Source organism: Hypomesus nipponensis, chromosome 5, assembly GCF_054491055.1.
Source record: "Hypomesus nipponensis isolate SF chromosome 5, ASM5449105v1, whole genome shotgun sequence".
Taxonomy (NCBI): domain Eukaryota; kingdom Metazoa; phylum Chordata; class Actinopteri; order Osmeriformes; family Osmeridae; genus Hypomesus; species Hypomesus nipponensis.
The window spans coordinates 12,322,596-12,340,702 of NC_140365.1; the positions used below are offsets into that span (position 1 = coordinate 12,322,596).

General features: G+C 40.2%; 1 protein-coding gene across 1 annotated transcript in view; it reads right to left on the bottom strand.

The window, feature by feature from the left end:
• sms (spermine synthase) overlaps window positions 1-18,107 on the bottom strand; it is a 107,646-nt gene that overhangs the window by 35,940 nt on the left and 53,599 nt on the right. The window contains exon 7 of the mRNA XM_084698115.1: window positions 9,070-9,226. Coding sequence (XP_084554241.1) covers window positions 9,070-9,226 — 157 coding nt within the window. The remainder of the gene's footprint in view (window positions 1-9,069; window positions 9,227-18,107) is intronic.

An 18,107-nucleotide genomic window follows, 5' to 3' on the forward strand; every position in this document is an offset into this window, starting at 1 on the left:
TGCCCCTGGATATATTTCCAGCATGCTCACAAGATGCGCACGCAGTAGATCCCTGAGGTCCTCTGGCACTGAACTCTGAACAGCTCCAGAAGTCAGGACCAAGAGACAAGGAGAGGCAGCTTTTAGTTTTTATGCTCCCAGCCTTTGGAATACTCTGCAAGAGAACGTAAAAATGGCTGAAACTGTGGAAACCTTTAAGCGAGATCTTAAGACATACCTCTTTAACCTCTTAAGTCTAAACAATGCATACCCCAGGTAAAATAATTTTAGAGTATATGCATGTTTGTGGTCCTTTTTGAAAGGCGACAAGTTATTTCCTGTGTAGTCAGAAGTCAAAAGTAAGTGCAACTGGTTTTGAGTAATAGAAGCTTGAACAAAATGAAAAGTTGTATTCCCGTTTTGCATAGAGATACCTGCAGATGACTATAGGTGGGAGGTATTATCTGGAACACACAATGGGACATGGGTAAATCCAGTTGTAAAAAATAAACAAAACAAAAGCCCTTTGGAGACTCTAAAAGGACTCTTGGTCCCCTATGGTCAAATACCACCTCGAGCTGAATCTCGCCAAAACAGAACTTCTCATCATCCCAGCTAAACCCTCCATCTCCCACGGTCTGTCAATCACCCTGGGATCTGCGACGGTGACCCCTTCATCCTCTGCCAGGAACCTTGGGGTTACCATGGAAGACGGGCTCTCCCTCACGGCCAGCGGCGTAACAATGACTTGGCGGGCCCGAGTGCATATCTCACCAACGGGCCCCTTAACCAACCTATCGTCAGGCGAAATTATTGAGTGTTGATATTAGAGAGGCGCATGGAAATGTATTTATTATCAGTGTTGCGTCTGAACACGTTCATGAACTCATTTTGGTGAACTGAACTAACTAATTTAGTTTAATAAGGTGCCAGATTTCTAGAGACTTCCAGGCTAAAAACACACCGTTAACAGTCTTGTGTCCAGGGTTACCCAACCTGTCAATTGCTGCGTGTGCTTTCTTTCTTTCTTCTACTGTCTATGCATGGCAAGTGTGAAAACGCCGAATTGCGTAGAGGCAGAGAGCGGTATTGCAGACGGCAGCCACATATTGAAAAAAAGACCTGAACAAACCTCGTTCATTATTTGGAGCTTTGAACTTAGTTCAACATTTTGAATTATGAACTATGAACTGAACTAGTCTATAAGCAACACTGCTTATTACAATACACATTGTGAATTGATGGGTGAATGTTTGATTTTATTTTTGTATATGCTAGCTTAACGTTTAGCCTATCTAGCTTTAGCTATTTTCCAACAACATCCTGCACATTGTTTTCAATATCTAACCCGGGTGCTGCCTTATGCCTATACGTGCATTTAATTATGTTTAATAGCAATGTCTAAATGCTTTCAATAGGCTATACCAGACAGTAAACGTTAGCCTACCCTGCTGGCTGAGTTTCACTCATTGCTGTTGGGCTGGGGGTCAGACGTAGCGTTCTCTTGAACACCTCGCCACAAATCCAAATGAAGATAATTTTGCCAGCTTTGCCACCCTTTAATCCTGCTCTTTGCGTTTGTGCCGCTTCCTGCAGCCACTTTTGTGTTTTTGAAAGAATGCTGCATGATGGGGTAGCCTACTTACCACAATTACTCAACACGCAATGCAACACAACAGGATGGCAAACGATCACAACGTGTAGGTGGGCTATAGAATCGTTGACAAAATATTACCCACACAATATTACTTAATAAAAACGAGATTTGTTTCATTCAGCAAAAGGCAAATGAGGCCAAATGAATTATTTGCTGTTGTTAAGACTGACTATTGTTAAAATGTTTCGAGGACGGGCCCCCTTTCGCCACCGGCCCTAGTGCAGCTGCACTCCCTGCACTCCCTATAGTTACGCCACTGCTCACGGCCCACATTGCTGCAGTCTCCCGGTCGTCGATTCACTCTCTTCAACATCCAGAAGATCAGGAGATACCTGTCTGAGCACTCCACCCAGCTGCTCGTCCAAGCACTGGTCCTCTCCAAGTTGGACTACTGCAAATCGCAGCTCGCCGGTCTCCCAGCATGTGCAACCCGCCCTCTTCAGAGGATTCAGAACGCAGCAGCCCGCCTGGTCTAGAATCTACCCAGACGCTCCCATGTTACCCCGGCTCCTCATCTTTCTCCACTGGCTACCCATCAACGCCCGTATCAAATTCAAGACCCTGGTACTGACCTTCCAAGCACTGAATGGGACCGCACCCGACTACATCAAGTCTTACACCCCCACCCGTCAAACAACCGCCTGGTGGTCCCACCGCTCAAGACTGCCCGGTCCCAACACAAGCTCTTCTCCTTGCCTTGCTCCCCAATGGTGGAACCAGCTCCCCACCTCCATCAGGGACACTGACTGGCTCCCCACCTTCAAGAAAAGGCTCAAGACGCACTTGTTCTGGGAGTACAACGGCACTTAGGAATGCCTGCTTGATTGGACCTGATGTTAGTTTTCTCCAGGATCACAATGACTCTTATTGAGACACTTATTGCTCTTGTAGGTTAGTTATAACGAAGTTCTACAGGTACAGTCTTGCACTTTTTGGGGTTCATGTTGTTTTAATTTGTAACTTGTACAACTGCAAGCTCTTATGGGTCTTCCCTTTGGCACTTGTTTAGTTTTTCACAATGTATGCTTCATGTTTTGGCTGCTTGCAGTGTTTGGGACTACCTCGTTGTTATGATCAGTGACCTATGCTTTTTTGTAAAGCTCTCTCTTGGAAGTCGCTTTGGATAAAAGCGTCTGCTAAATGCATACATGTAAAATGTTAATGTAAATACTATCCATACTAGGGGTGTAATGGTACACTCAGCACACAATTCGATATGTATCACGATACTGAGTGTACAATACAATATGTATCACGATATTTTGAACAACATTTTAAAGATGCTCTAAAGTAGAATTGAAAATTTGGTTCAAGTTCATCACACCACAGAAGAATGTGTTGTTAACTACCCATCCAAATTCAAATGAAAAAACCCCCACAGACAATTATGTTGAATTAGGCTTTGAAATCGTGAGAAAGTCTTCTCTGCTTGAGACTGGAGGGGGGGCTTGTCGCCTGAAAGAGCAGAAGCTCCGCCCCCTCAAATTGATTGAATTTAGCAACAATAGCAACACTAGCTAAATCAAATGCAGACATCAGAACATACCTACCTGCAGTCTCTGAGTGTTTTATGGGTTAATTACTTTGTCTTTGCATCGTGCCAGCTGAGGAACAGAATGTAACTGTCTGTGATCTGATGTAGATAGGTCGCTGTGACGTAGATAGGTTGGGTTTTTGCCCCGCCTATACAAAACCTAAGCTGAAAACGGGAAAGAAACTGTTCAACGCTCTAACTCCAAATTTCAGTGCGACAAAGTTTTCGCGCTTTGCACATGCACATGCACAGGAACTCATTTAACACGTATATAATGTATGAAAAGCAAATCATGGAATTTGCTTTACAGCATCTTTAAATGAAACTGAAATTAAATTAACAGATTTATTTCCAAAACATTTTCAATAATTGTCTTTGTTGTACAATTTAGTTAACCCTCGCCAAAACAGAACTTCTCATCATCCCGGCTAAACCCTCCATCTCCCACGATCTGTCAATCACCCTGGGATCTGCGACGGTGACCCCTTCATCCTCTGCCAGGAACCTTGGGGTTACCATGGATGACGAGCTCTCCCTTACGGCCCACATTGCTGCAGTCTCCCAGTCGTGTAGATTCACCCTCTACAACGTCCAGAAAATCAGGAGATACCTGTCTGAGCACTCCACCCAGCTACTAGTCTAAGCACTGGTCTTCTCCAAGTTGGACTACTGCAACTCGCTGCTCGCTGGTCTCCCAGCATGTGCAACCCGCCCTCTTCAGAGGATTCAGAACGCAGCGGCCTGCCTGGTCTACAATCTACCCAGACGCTCCCATGTTACTTGTTTAGTTTTTTCACAATGTATGCTTCATGTTTTGGCTGCTTGCAATGTTTGGGACTACCTCGTTGTTATGATCAGTGACCTATGCTCTTTTGTAAAGCTCTCTCTTGGAAGTCGCTTTGGATAAAAGTGTCTGCTAAATGGCATAAATGTAAACGTAAATGTCATCTTCTGAACTTCATCTCAACAATGGATGCCAAAAAAGCAGAATCAAAGGATGGCTACAGCAAGATCTCTCGCGCAGCATTTGCCAAGTGCTCAGTTCTCTGGAATAAGACTGCCCGCTTATCTACTGCTGAAGAGGTTGCTGAAAAAGAGTGCAAGCCGCAACTCCAGTTGACACAAGGTGGAACTCACTTTTCTTCAGTTGACCGAATACTGAGAACAATTACAGAGAGTGGAGAAAGAGCCGTCAGAGCGGTTACCATTGCACTCAAGTCCCCATGTAAGTATGGCTCAGAGCAGATGTGCAGTTATAATGTGGGTGTAGTAATATTGTAGTTGACTAATCATGTACACCTCATTCAAGTCAACTGCAGTAGAGTAGCCTATTATTATTTTGAACACTATTAACTCATCAGCCATTTCTGTGTCATGTATCTATGCCTATACCTAATTATGAGACAGGCCACAATTTCATATTTTAACAGTTTTCTGCAGCTGAACACAATCTGCATAAACATTTTGGTTGGAATTGCTATTATTTTCAGATGTATAACAGTGATGAATTGTGAGATTGGATTATGAGAAAGATAAGTGTGAAACAAGATTTGGTTTCTTCCACTTGCATCCATTAATGTGCTATTAAATCATATTGAGCATGTGCTCAAGTCATGCTGTTGGGGAAATAATGACCTCAAGGGGATATGCATGTTGAATTGAGTGGTCTCCTCAAGAGTTCAGAGGTTTAGAGTCACAGTGAGTTGTGTATAAAGAGAGCTCCTACACTATTATTTTAGAATGCAATGACTGATGTCCTAAATCCATACTGATTATTATGAAAAAGTGTTCCACATTCTGTCCTTATGGTGCATTTGTTTTAGTAATTATGCACATCTAAAATGTATATATTATCAAAGTTCAAAATAACAATGTGGATGATGTAGTGAGGTAAGCAAGACCACACGGAGCCAACATCTTGCCACACCTGAAGAGTGATTCAATCACATCAGACAAACCTAATCAGCCCTTGTGACACCCTCAGTATGCTGATTACCCACCAAACGCCGATGCAAAGGAACCATAGAATTGGGGGGGAGGACCTCCCCAATCTCAGCCCTCCTGCTAGCTTGCAAGCTTCAAAGGGCGTGCTTGAGACGACACGTCTCCAGCAACCATTTGCATCCGTTTTGGCGGCATTTGAACAAAGAACATACCTTAATCAGAACTTTTGAGGAAAGTTCTTCAGTCTTCACCTTTACCACGAGAGTACAAGGTGGAGAATTATGAGAGGGATATTTGTGTCATGTTTGTTACTTTGTTTTAATGTTGTGTTCACTGAAATCTTGATTCTAGTAACTACTCCTTCTTCCTGAAAGATAACCATGTCATTCTTGGTATCTACACAAAGCTCTCTTAATAAAACAATCATTCAACTATATTTTGTAACTGTACCAAGATGTCCAGAACAATATTTGAATGATCTTTTGAACCAGCCAGAGACCAGATCACACCTTTGGTAGGTGTGAAGGAAGGAGGGGGGAGTTGACAACCCAGCTTCCCCCAATCAACGTCTGACCCCAGACAGGTCCTCCCTCGAACTCTGAACTGTATAAATATCTGAGATGACCATCAATCAAAGAACTCCAGCGAAACCAACCATGGCATGAACGCCATTGGGATTGGCGTTCCAAAGGACGTCTCCAAGCTTCTCCTGAGATTCAACTTTATAGTGATCGCGACACTATCTGGATGTTTCAACAGAAGAACCAAAAACGCAATTATCATTGCGACTTGACTGAGATCCCCCAGACTCAGCCACATGACCCGGCAGCGCAGCCGCGCTTTCACCTCCGATTCTTCAAATTAACCTTTGGCGCAAACCGCCCTCAACCTCATTGATCAACCCCTGATCAAACGTAACTATGGCTAACGCTCTTTCCTCCCAGACATGACATTGGCGTGAGCTCTGTTTATGATTTGTAAGGATGTAATCATTGACTTACCATTTCTGTATTTCTTTAAGTTAGTCCATTTCATTCTGTTCATTGAAACCAATAACTCATATTAAATCCATAATCTAACTTGTTCATAAGATCCGTTTACCTTACTTGAATAAATTCATTGTAAAGATATTTTGACGTGCGTGTTCACTGATGTTACGATTGGCTCTACACTTAGAACGAATTCATTCCTAAAGATGAGACTGAATATTACATGTTAAATATAGGATTCCCTAATGTCCTAAACCAATATTAGGGTGGTGCCCCGAACTTTATGATCAATTAAGTATTTCTATTTTAACACGACGAGACCCCGCTACAATAGCTAATATTTAATCTCTCTCTTACATTAGCATAAAATGTTGTGGTTCATGCTACTGCACTACGGAGTTGTCATTTGTGCCAGGTACATGTTTTGTATTGTCTTTGAATATTTCTATTGTATTTTGTTATTTCCATTGGATATTGTACTTTGTGATTCAACTTGAATTGACAACATCAGAGTTTGAAGGATTAGAGTCACTCATAAAATGTTGTGATGAACGCTACTGCACAAGAGTCCCAACTCATTGTCATTTGTGCCAGGTGAATGAAATGATGAACAGGACACATGTCTCCTGCCTTCTTTGTAAAACTACACAACGCAGACGAAATCAAGGGGGATACATATGCTTATGCATGTTGAAATATTCATAAAAGCTGAATATTCCGAATATTCACTTGTGTAATAAAAGTGTGTATATCTAGGTATGTGAAGTATTTCTCATAAATCTCAATGACATTCTGCATATTCTGATATTGTGTATTACAGGTTCGGCCCTGCAGAACTTGCTTTCTTGATTGAATATGTGTCAACCATGAACCCAATCTCCATGGCACTCAACATATTGTGGGGAGAGGTGGATGTTCACGTGGAATGGCTGGTGCCCACTATAACCCTCCTAACTGATGTTTTACCGCCTCAAAACATCAAAGTTCTGCCAGCCACTGATTACTGCCCTTCAAGAAGGATTACAGCGGCAGTTAGGAGACATGCTTGCTGACCCTGAGCTCATTGCTGCAGCAATGCATTTCAAGTTTTGCACATCGTGGACAAGCAATGAGGACTTGCTGAAGGTGGGTAAGCAATTTAAATGGTTATTTAATTGGCAAGTGTTCAATTGGAAAGTAAGCCTGACAAAGGACCTATCTGGTTCCAGACAGTTGATCCAAAAATATGTTATAGTCACTAGGAGAAAAAAGACCAAAGCCATAGTATCACGATTTTCATTATGGTTATGGAGACAAACATTATTCTTAAAATAATGTTTTCTTTATTCTGTGTTGGGGTTGTTCTGTATAGGCATGGACTTCATCCAGAAATACATAGAGGATGAGCCAGTCGCATCACCAGTTAGCAATTCTGGGTCAGAGGAGGAGGACTTTTTTGGCCTTATGACGGGAAAGTCCAGGAAACCACAGAACAACTGTATGCCTACCTGGCGAACTCAGCTACCTCCAGACAACCTAAAGTCAGTGCCCACAGTAAACAATTTGTCCCTTAAGCGCAACACGCCGTTGCCTGCCTCTGCGGCATGTGAACGACTCTTTAGTACAGCAGGGCATATTTTTTCTTCAAAAAGAGGCAGAATAGGGGTGAGATTTTTTGAAAACCAAATCTTGTTGAAATTGAACAAAAGGTTCTGTTAATGCAAAGTTGATGAATGGGCTCTGAATGGCAGTTATACTGTCAAGTTCTTGTGATAGACATTTTTTTTGCACGAATCTTTGGCTGCCTGGCCAATGGTCAAATTTTCATTCAAGGTCCTTCATTTTACATTTCACATTCTAAGATCTGCCTTGTTCTGACCAGTTTTACAATTACATTTGTTTTTCATGTTCCATGTTTCAAATATTTACACGTTTACAATTAAATAAAATATTTAAAGATTTAACATGTAATGGTATTCATTTTGCAGATAATCCCTGGTAGAAAACTTGTCATCCGCAAAATTGTAAGTTAGACTGTGAACAGTATTACATAGGGTAAGCACAGAAGTACAAAGTAAGTACACAAACTTTTCCAATAAACACATGTTGTTGCTTATAAGTATCTGTAGAGGCATAAGTATTACGAGTAGATATATCTGCATTCTTTATCAAAATGGCACAGCCTAGACATTGAGACAACCCATTGCGTGAGTACTTTTAATACTTAAAGTAAATTTAAAAGTAAGTACTTTTAACTTTTACTGAAGTAGGATTGTTGATGTAGTACTTTTACATTTACTTAAGTATATATTTTCCTGGGTACTTGTACTTTTACTTAGGTACTAAACTTCAGTACTTCCTCCACCACTGGTAAAGCAGTTAATTGAAAATAAGAAAATATAAATTGTAAAAAGCCCGTCCAGAGTCCTGATCTAAACCCTTTTGAAAATCTCTGGAAAATCCTTGGCGACAAAGTTATGGCTAAGAAACTCACTACAGTTACTGAACTGTGGAAGACACTGGAAGAAGAGTGGACCAAATCACATCAGAGCAGTGGGAGAAACTAGTAATGTCCAGCGGCCGCAGAAAGGGTCTATTTTGATCACTGTTTTCCCACAAAATAAAGGTTTTTGGTGAAATTCCTTGGTTATTTTGTAAAACATGCAAGTACAACAGTGTTGAACCCACAGCTAATATTCATAACATTTTTGGGCAATGAAGATTAACAATATTTCAGAAAATAATCTAGTGTTTATAAATTGTTCCTTCATTTTGATCTCCAGTGTATACCATTGAACATATGTGTAAAACAAAACAAAAAACAATTAATTTGTATTATTTATATTGATTATTTTGAACAAATAAACAGGAAAATTACCCATTTTACTAATTTCCTCGTGACGTTTTGGCTGTAGGACGTTCCCTTCCAGACCTCCCTAAATTAAGCACTTGTTGTCAACAAAGATTCAGCTTCCTATTGAAAGGATATCTCCAACATGGTTATCATCTTTGGCTTCAATTTGAGGACCTCAGCGAGGATACCTCCATCTCCACCCCCTAGGATGAGCACCTCCTTCCCAGTGTAGTTCTCTCGCCCACCACCGATTATGGCTTGGGTGTAGGGCAGGTCGCTTTCTGCAAGGTCTAGGGTATAAACAAAAGACAAATTTCCCTGTGTCAAAGCAAGAAATAACTTGATTGTTGGCAAGCTGTAAACTTAGTATTTGGGTGATCTTACTGATAAAGGTTTTGGTTGAAGGTTGGAAATTATGCACATAAAAAGTTATCCTTGAGGCTTGTTTATAGTACAGGCGTCAAATTCAAAATCCTTATAAGAATATGACAGGAGAAAAATCAGAATCTCCATATCTGAGGCCGATGCGATACACATCTCAATGCATTGCTAATTCGATACATTAATGATGCATATGAAGCAACAACTAATGTGATACAAAATTATTCACCCTTATTGCGATGCAGTGCGATTTGACACAATTTGATTTAAGACAATGCAATTCAAGGCAATACAATTCACAATAACTTTATGAAAGGGAAGATTCACTTTAGTAAAGGACGTGTATATAATGGTAGGATGACAACTACATTAACCCTTGTGCTGCCTTCGGGTCATATAACCAAAAGGTTCATAACGAACCATCGTTGTGTTTACCCAATTTTACCCAATACAAAAGCAAAAAAAAATTTTTTTTTTACCTTCGCAATGTGGGGGGTCTGAGACAGCCCAACGGTTAAAAGAAAATGTTTCACTTTGTTTTTGTATGCGGTAAAGTTGTTGCAAACGATGGTGGTTCACAATGACTTTGGGTCAGAATGACCCGAAGATAACAAGGGTTAAGGCCTATAAGTATAGTTACATATGTATGATATTTAAAGTAGCCCAATATTTGTTGGGTGTACAACAAAGGAGTTACCACTAGTTCCAATAGATGCCTCCATATTTAAAATGTAAAAATAACTTGTGGATTAATATTTTCTTTGTTTTCTGCCGTTTTGGGGGACTTTCCACATCAGCACCCATTTCCCAGTGTCATGTAACTGGATCGAGTTAATGGCGTAATGTTATGGGCATGGAGATGAGGCTACAACAAGGGGCCGGGGAGCAGGGCGGTCGGATTAAGCAGGGCAAAACGTTCTATACTGGACATACACCACGAATAAAAAAGACTTCTCAAGTTTTATAAAACATGTCACGGAGCATTCATTCTACAAGCAGAAGCTTGTACTCCCAGTTCCTCTATTCTACGCAACTACACTTTGACTTTGAAACTTTCATGAAGTCCCATACTATACCAGTTACAGATATACAACACAGATGAGAGTGAATAAGAGATAATGGTAGTGAGATGGTGTTCCACTGTTCTGCTTCCCTTTTTCGCCACTCCTACCAAACATTTCTGGGCAACACTGCTTTTGTTACTGCCTGCAATGCTGGGAAGAAAACTATTTGACAACAATAATGTTTAATGTAACTGGCCTTTCTAACAGTACAACTGGGCCCAGCTTGGCACCCCAAAAGGTCTAGAACCTCCCATAGTTGCACTGCAAATCAAAACAAGAGCCTTTTCATTAGTCCCAGTGGCAGACTCATGCTGTTTGAGGTTGTCAAATATCACCAGACATGGACTTCTGCCTAAATTGACATGCACCAACTCAGAGCAATGAGTTTCAACAACCATCAGCACAGTTATTCAATTTGTTGACTCTACTCTCAATGCAAGACTATGTTTAAGTTATTGTCTGACTTTATTTGTCGGCAACTGTTTATGGAGGAACCATCCCTCAACAAATTACTTTGGTCATGCTTTCTTAAAAGTCTAGTCCTTAATTTAGATGTGCCAAAGAAGATGATAACATGACCAAGCTGTGTTTGGTTGATTCAACTGTATAGTTCTGAAGAAGAAGACCTTCTGTTTCTTTAAACAGTACAATTAGCTGTGGCCAAACTAATCACAGAATGCCTACTAGTCTAAAATGTCTACTAGACTAAGGAGTGAAGGTGGGAGCTTGGTACTGTTGGGGCCATGTACCGTTATGGTTTTTGAGTCAAACAACTTGCTAAATGATTAAATGTCAAATCCAACTTTAAATGTATAAAAGAGAGAATTAAACCTAGAGGTCTAAAAGGCTACGTTTGTTTAAACAAACTACAGACAGGATTTGGGGTAAAAGCTCTAGAAATTAGCCAAGCATACATATTTTAAATATTCACAATTAATCTACTTTTCATCTTACATTAAACTATTTTTCAGATTTGTGGGGGTGCCGTTATAGGTTCAAGAGGCTTTTTTGCTTCTCATGAGAAATAAGGCATATGTAATGAATTTCAGAATTTTGGGACAAATGGGCGCCACCTATGGATAATGGTGGGTCATTGTGGTGTGGTAGTTACTCATGGCCTATACTAGCAACGCTTAAGGATTTTGAGAACTTTTTACCTTTGCATACAAAATCGGAAATGCAATACCATCAAGATCCACAAGGCCTTTGCTAGAGACTAAGGAATGAGTGGGGGCTTGGTCAGCCCACACTCTGGAGATGTTGCGTGTGCGTTTTGTCAAGGGAAGGCTGAGTGTGTGTAAAGATTTGGAGCACGCGCAGGCAGGAAGAGGGGAGAGAGGATTTAGCCAAAAATCACTGAAATTAGCCAAGCATGTATATTTAAAATATTCACTAAAAATCGACTTTTCATCTTACATTCAACTTTTTTTCAGATTTGAATACTAAACATTCTCAAGAGTCTTCATAAGAACTAGAAGATAGTGATAGTATCAGAGTATCCGTTTTAGACCGGTGGAAGTGTAAAGCATTATTTTAGCGTAAGCGATAAATTCAATTTGCTTTACATCAGTCATTTTTTAAGATATTAAGTCACTTTTTCACATGGGAACATGTTGTAGTGTCTTCCACCGATATACCAAGTTTAGTATTGATATCTTAAAGATTTGCTGAGATTTGACCCAACTTCCTGTTTGGTTCCTTTGTTGATGATTTTGATTGGCTGTACCGGACACGATACACGATGTAACGATTTCGAAAATAACAATTCCAGTGATAACTTTTGTGAGGCTTAGTCTGGAGATCATGTCTGGCAACTTTGAAAAAAATTCGACCAAATATGTAGGAGTAGTAGCGAAAAAACGTGTTTCCTCAATCTTTACTGTACAGAAAAATCCAATGTGGATAGGTTCTAGAGGCTTTTCTGTTCCTCATGAGAAATAAGGCATATGTAATAAATGTCAGCATTTTGGGACTTATGGCCTGCAAATAGAATCACTTTAAAAATTGACATATTGGGGCATGGCCTGTAGCGCCACCTATTGTCTCACATGGCCCATGTTTGGTATGGTAGTTACTAATGGTCTGCAGTTTCAACATGCCAAATTTCACAACTTTTTACCGTTGTGCTCTAGGGGCTGCCATTGACTCCCATGGGTAAAACATAATAATAACTAGAGAGGGTACAATTTCTGGAGAAATTGTAGGGTGTGCTTGCTTGCTTTAGTTGCAGGTGGGTCCGTTTTCCCTTCTAATGATATTTTTATATTTCAATCAAGCATTTAGCCTACTCATATTTAGTACTCATATTGCATAATTCATTAAGAACAGCCTTTGAAACAAGGAACCCCCTTTGAAACAAGCTACTGTAACAACGTTGTCACTGGCAGTATTTCAGATGGAATTGTGATTCAAATAGTACCGTCTGCTAACTGAAAATAAGCCCCCCAAAACGTGAATAAGTTCGATATTAATTTAGGGGGACATGGCTAATTCAAAAGCAGTTTGCTAGAGGCAAGCTAGCTGCTGTTGCTATCCACACCACTGATTGTTTGAAAGCGCAGGAAATTAGAACGTTTTTTTATAAGGGATATAGACCCGAAAGGGCGAACAGCACAAAGCGGAGGGGTTTTGTTTTGCCCTGAAGGGGCTTATTTCCCCGATAATGACCGGCGTTCTATAAATCATCCCGCTTATTACACGGCTACTTGCCAACAAAAATAACTTAACACTGTGTGTCTTTTTACAATGTATTTGTTACCATTCGTATTGTTGATCAGCAGAGAAATAGTTCGCCGTTGAACTTCATAGACTTTGAACGTTCTTTAGGCATCAGCTGACGTCGCTAAGCAACAGAGTACGCTGGGGTTGAAAAGTTACCGGAATACTTGCGGAGTGCCATGAATCCGAGGCAAAAAGGCCACTTCCCTTGACAGTTGTCAAATATGCATAGCAACGGTCAAATATGAGAAAATTGTTCACCGCAGAACGTTGGGAAGCCCCATTCAAGTGAACGGAGCATTCTACAGTATTAAGAACAGCCGTGTAATAAGACATAATAAAGTTTGTCCATAGCTGTGGCATTGAAGACAGTACTGTAGCCCAGCGGTCCCCAACCCCCGGGCCGCGGACCGGTACCGGTCCGTGGGTCATTTGGTACCGGTCCGCAGAGAAAGAATAAATAATTACATTTTTTCAGTTTAAAAAAAAAAAAAAAAAAAAGTTTTATTTTGAAAAATGACCGGATTCCCTCTTGTTGTTACATCCGTCTATCACGTACTCTTGTAGCTTGTCTCGGTTACTCGGTACGTTGCCGCTCAAATGAAACCTACAACTTGCTAACATTGTATTTTTCATGCACTTTAAATATTTGTTTTTGTGTTGCGTCTTATTCTGAAGGCATGTTTAAATGTTACCATAGCGACCAGAGTGTGTTTGGGGCAGAGCCGCAGAGACATGGACATAATAAGGGCAGAGAGGATTCATGTTATGTTGTTGGCACGATGTTACGAGGCCGCTGCTAATAAAGTTGCATAAGAGTACACAGTGGATTCACGTTTATTATTGTATTTAGAAAATGCCACCGTTTGTATGCCGGTCGTATCATTTTATTTTATGTATTTATGCGCCATGCCTTAAAGGCCGGTCCGTGAAAATATTGCAACATTAAACCGGTCCGTGGCGCAAAAAAGGTTGGGGACCGCTGCTGTAGCCTACTACACTGCCAGTGTAGCGAGCCGAGTCTATGACTCTGGCTAACGTCAAAACAAGACGCTGTCTCACTCAAATTCCAAGTTTTACACAAATAACAAACTATGCTGACCCGCTGGCTGCCACTGTTTTAAAGGGCTGTCCCTTTAGATGTAGAATTGACCCTGGTACGAAATTAAGAAAATACTCACCACACGCAGATCGACAGTTGACTGAGTGTAGGGAGGACAATAGAACGCGTCATTTTTGGCCAAGGCTAACCAACTGTCAAATACTGTGGAACGCCGGTAGAAGACGCATTGAATCGAATGCTAAGTTAGCCTGAATGTAGCTAAGAACGCCACTGAGAAATCTGGCACCGGAATTTTAAGGTCCACGTCCTTTTCTTAGCTCTATAACTAGCGACTACTATCGATATATTAAAAACAAACATACCAGTTAACATGTAAACACTTACCCCTTAATGCTATCAAATGTTGGTTGCAATACATATTGAGAAAGTGTATGAAAATAATGTTTATAGTTTTTGGTGCTTTGGCTACCTTTCATAGAAGGTCGGCACCACCGGGAGACATATCTTAAATGAAAGAGTAGGTTGTTTTCTTCAAAATAAGGTATATTTATTCAATTTTAAAACATATACATTTTGAGAAAAATCTAGTTGAAGACATGTTGATGAAAATCCCATAGGAATGCATTGAAATCTGAACGTTCTATTGAGAGAAAGGTTGGTTTTTCCCTTGTAACTTTTTCCCGCATGTCGGCACCACCCTGACACTTCCTGAAAAGCAAGCTTACGTATAAAGACGTCAACAGTCAAATTTTAAAGAAAATCGAAAGACATACATTTTGTGTTTTGAATCGTTGAATGAGTATTTCAGCAACCTATGACGTCAGACATTGCTGTTCTTCAGAAACTCCGGCGCTGGACTCTAGCCCATATTTATATACTCGTATGTGGATGCAAGTATTGATCATGGTTACTGGTTTAAAACTAAATATTTATTTTAGACTTTACATGCATCTTTTCAGTGTGCAGAACAAAAAACAAACATTGGTCATATAAAACCCCCTCTCTTGGTGACTTTTTAAATACATTTTTCTACCGAAATGATTCATGGTAGTGATATGCAAATGTTGTTGTCACTTAGCACCAATCGGAACCAATCATTAACTTTTTTGTCTGTCAGGAAATGCAAATCTATTTAAAAACAAGCGCGAATATTCTTTCTTTCTTTCCAGCAATCAATTTAGCAAGAAAATAAATTCTATGGCAGATAAAAAGACAAAAACTACTGAAATTGCATTCGCAGGTGAGGGGGAGCAACACACTTGCAAAAGTTTAGGTATCATTTTAGATCCAAATAGTCTTAAGGTTTGTGGCAAATTACCACAAATTATAACGTTTAATATAGTTAATAATAACTTAAACTCCATGAATGTGACTTCGATGATAACATATGGAAGAGAATGCATACTTTGGTAAGTAAGCTGATAAAACGATTTAATAATTTAGTCATAGTTCATGAAGACTCATGTCTAGGGGAGGTGTTTGAGCTACCGCCTCCATATGGGCGTGAAGTTGTAGAAACTCCACCCTGCGCGTCTCATGATGCCTGTGAGACAAGTCAAAATGACATTTTTGATGTTAGAGAAGCGAGTGATTTAGTGATTGGTTTACATGAACAAGTTAGCATAGTTAACAACACTAGAGTACCAAAAAGTAGAAGTAGATATAGATAAATTAACTAAGGAATGTAAAGATATGGGGCTTAAAATATACCAGGCTGAGAAAGAAATTAAATCGCTTAGAGCTAAATTAATCAAATCTACGGAAAGACAAAGTCTGGTAGAAAAATTAAGAGGAAAGACGTTCAAATAGATCACCTTAAAGCTCAAAGGGAATTTGCAAGTAGGCTCTGCCCAATGCACTTTCGACACAATTGTTGAAATGGTGCATGATGTAGTCAACACGGTGCATGTAGGACGGAGGACGATAGGGGTGGGCTCTCAGACAGGATCTTTTCAAAAATTACTAATTTGGTAGGCGATAAAGCAAGTACTAAGAAGAAATTTAATAAAATACTCTCTCAGTACCATATGCAAATATTGCCAGAAAAAGTCGATGGTTATACTCAGTTACCTGACTCAGAAAAGTCTAAACTTGCTGTAGTCAATGAATTGTTTTGTGGGATGCATGTCATTGATGGACTGGAACATCAAACAGGTGTTACTTTAGATATGTGGGAGACACTAGTTTTTAAGGGAGATGAGGTAGGTTGCGTAAAGTTAGATTTAACCCTTAAATCAGGGGGGGGAGAGCGGTACCGTGAGGCTCATCCGTTCTGTTTGTAAGACCGTGCAGGAGCGCGGCTGTGAGAAGAGTGGCAAACCCGTCCAGTTCAGAACCTTCTTGTTTAATAAGCACGGTTCTGATCATGTTCCATTGGTTCCATTCAAAGGTAACCATATTAATGTAATGTTCCATAATGCAGCAGGAGTTTACTATCTTTACCCTGACTTGTTGGAATTAACACAGTTATCTCAAAATGAGAACAGGTTAGTTCAGGCTGTCCATGCTGACCTTAATATTAGTCAGTTTATAGCAGGTCGTAGGGCATTAGGGATCATCTCCAAACAGGTTACAGAACCGTTCCGGAAAGTTCTTTCAAAGAAAGAACATGTATTAGCAATGAATGATAGGTATAGAACGCTTGTTATAAAGCTTAGAGAGTGGCAGGCAGACAGCAGGCAGTTTATGAAGGGTGAGGTCACTCTGTTTGAGGATGTAGACATCCACAGAGGACCCATCTTAGATAAGTTGTTGGAGTCAACGTCAGAAGAGTTTGATGCTATGACTCAACAAGTTCTAGAACTTGTATTTGCTAGTTTAGTGAAGGTTTGCTGTAGGTTGGTAGCGGACCACTTGGAACATGGACGGTATGATGATGTGTCTGAAGATCAGTATCATGTCCTCAGATCAGTGCCCAAAACAAATGTTTCATGCTAGAGGGATTTGGGGATATTTGATTATTTGATTAGATCAAAGTTCAGGGCAAGTAAAATAGCATTAGAGGGTTAGATAGGTGTTTAATGGGACAGTTATAGATTGTACAAGAACAAAAGATGAAATGTTATCCAAAATAAAATATGATGGCTATAGAAAAAAGTACTGGTTGCCCTTATGGACCGAATACCAGTAAAAAAAACGAGTATTAATACTGGTTAGTGCAGAGGATCTTGTAGGGAAAAGAATAGCGCATATGTTTATTAGCAGTGAGGACGATAGTTTATGTTGGTGGCCAGGCAGAGTAGTTAGTTTTAATGGGAAAGATGGGTTCTTAATAGATAGAATAGGATGAAGATGACAGAGTAGCCAGCTCAGTGGTAGAATACCCATTACTCACAGATTATTACGAGAATGAGGTTAGGATTTATAAATAGGTTTGTAGTCTTGCGATGGGTATGTAATATTCAGGCTGTATTGGGTAAGTAGTCACTTGTTTGGTTTTAGCATTGGGTTGCCTGATCAAGTGGGCCTGTATGGCACTGACAGACTTACGTTTGCAGTGTGTCATTTAGCTATTGGTATGTAATATTCAGGCTTTGTGGTAGCTTGAGGATATTCGTGATGGACCATTTGGTGATATGAGACAGGGGGCCCCAGTAGGGGGTGACTCCCTGTTAAGCCAAATGGTCTGTCATAATATCTGATAGCTGCATTGGGTAAGTAGTAGTAGTATTTGTTTGGTTTTAGCATTGGGTTGTCTGATCAAGGGGCCAGTGGGACACTGACAGACTTAGCTTTGCAATATTAAAACAGACTATGTCTATAAAAGTAGATACAGGTAGGATTAGAAGTAGTACAGTTTGGTGATATGAGACAGGGGGCCCTGTAATGGGGTGTTAAGCCAAACTGTCATAGCTAGTATAGAAGTAATAGATACAAGTTGCTCCCCTGAACCTTCACCATGGATGCAGAGGTACCCAATTGTCCTCTGAGAGCTATCAACCTGTA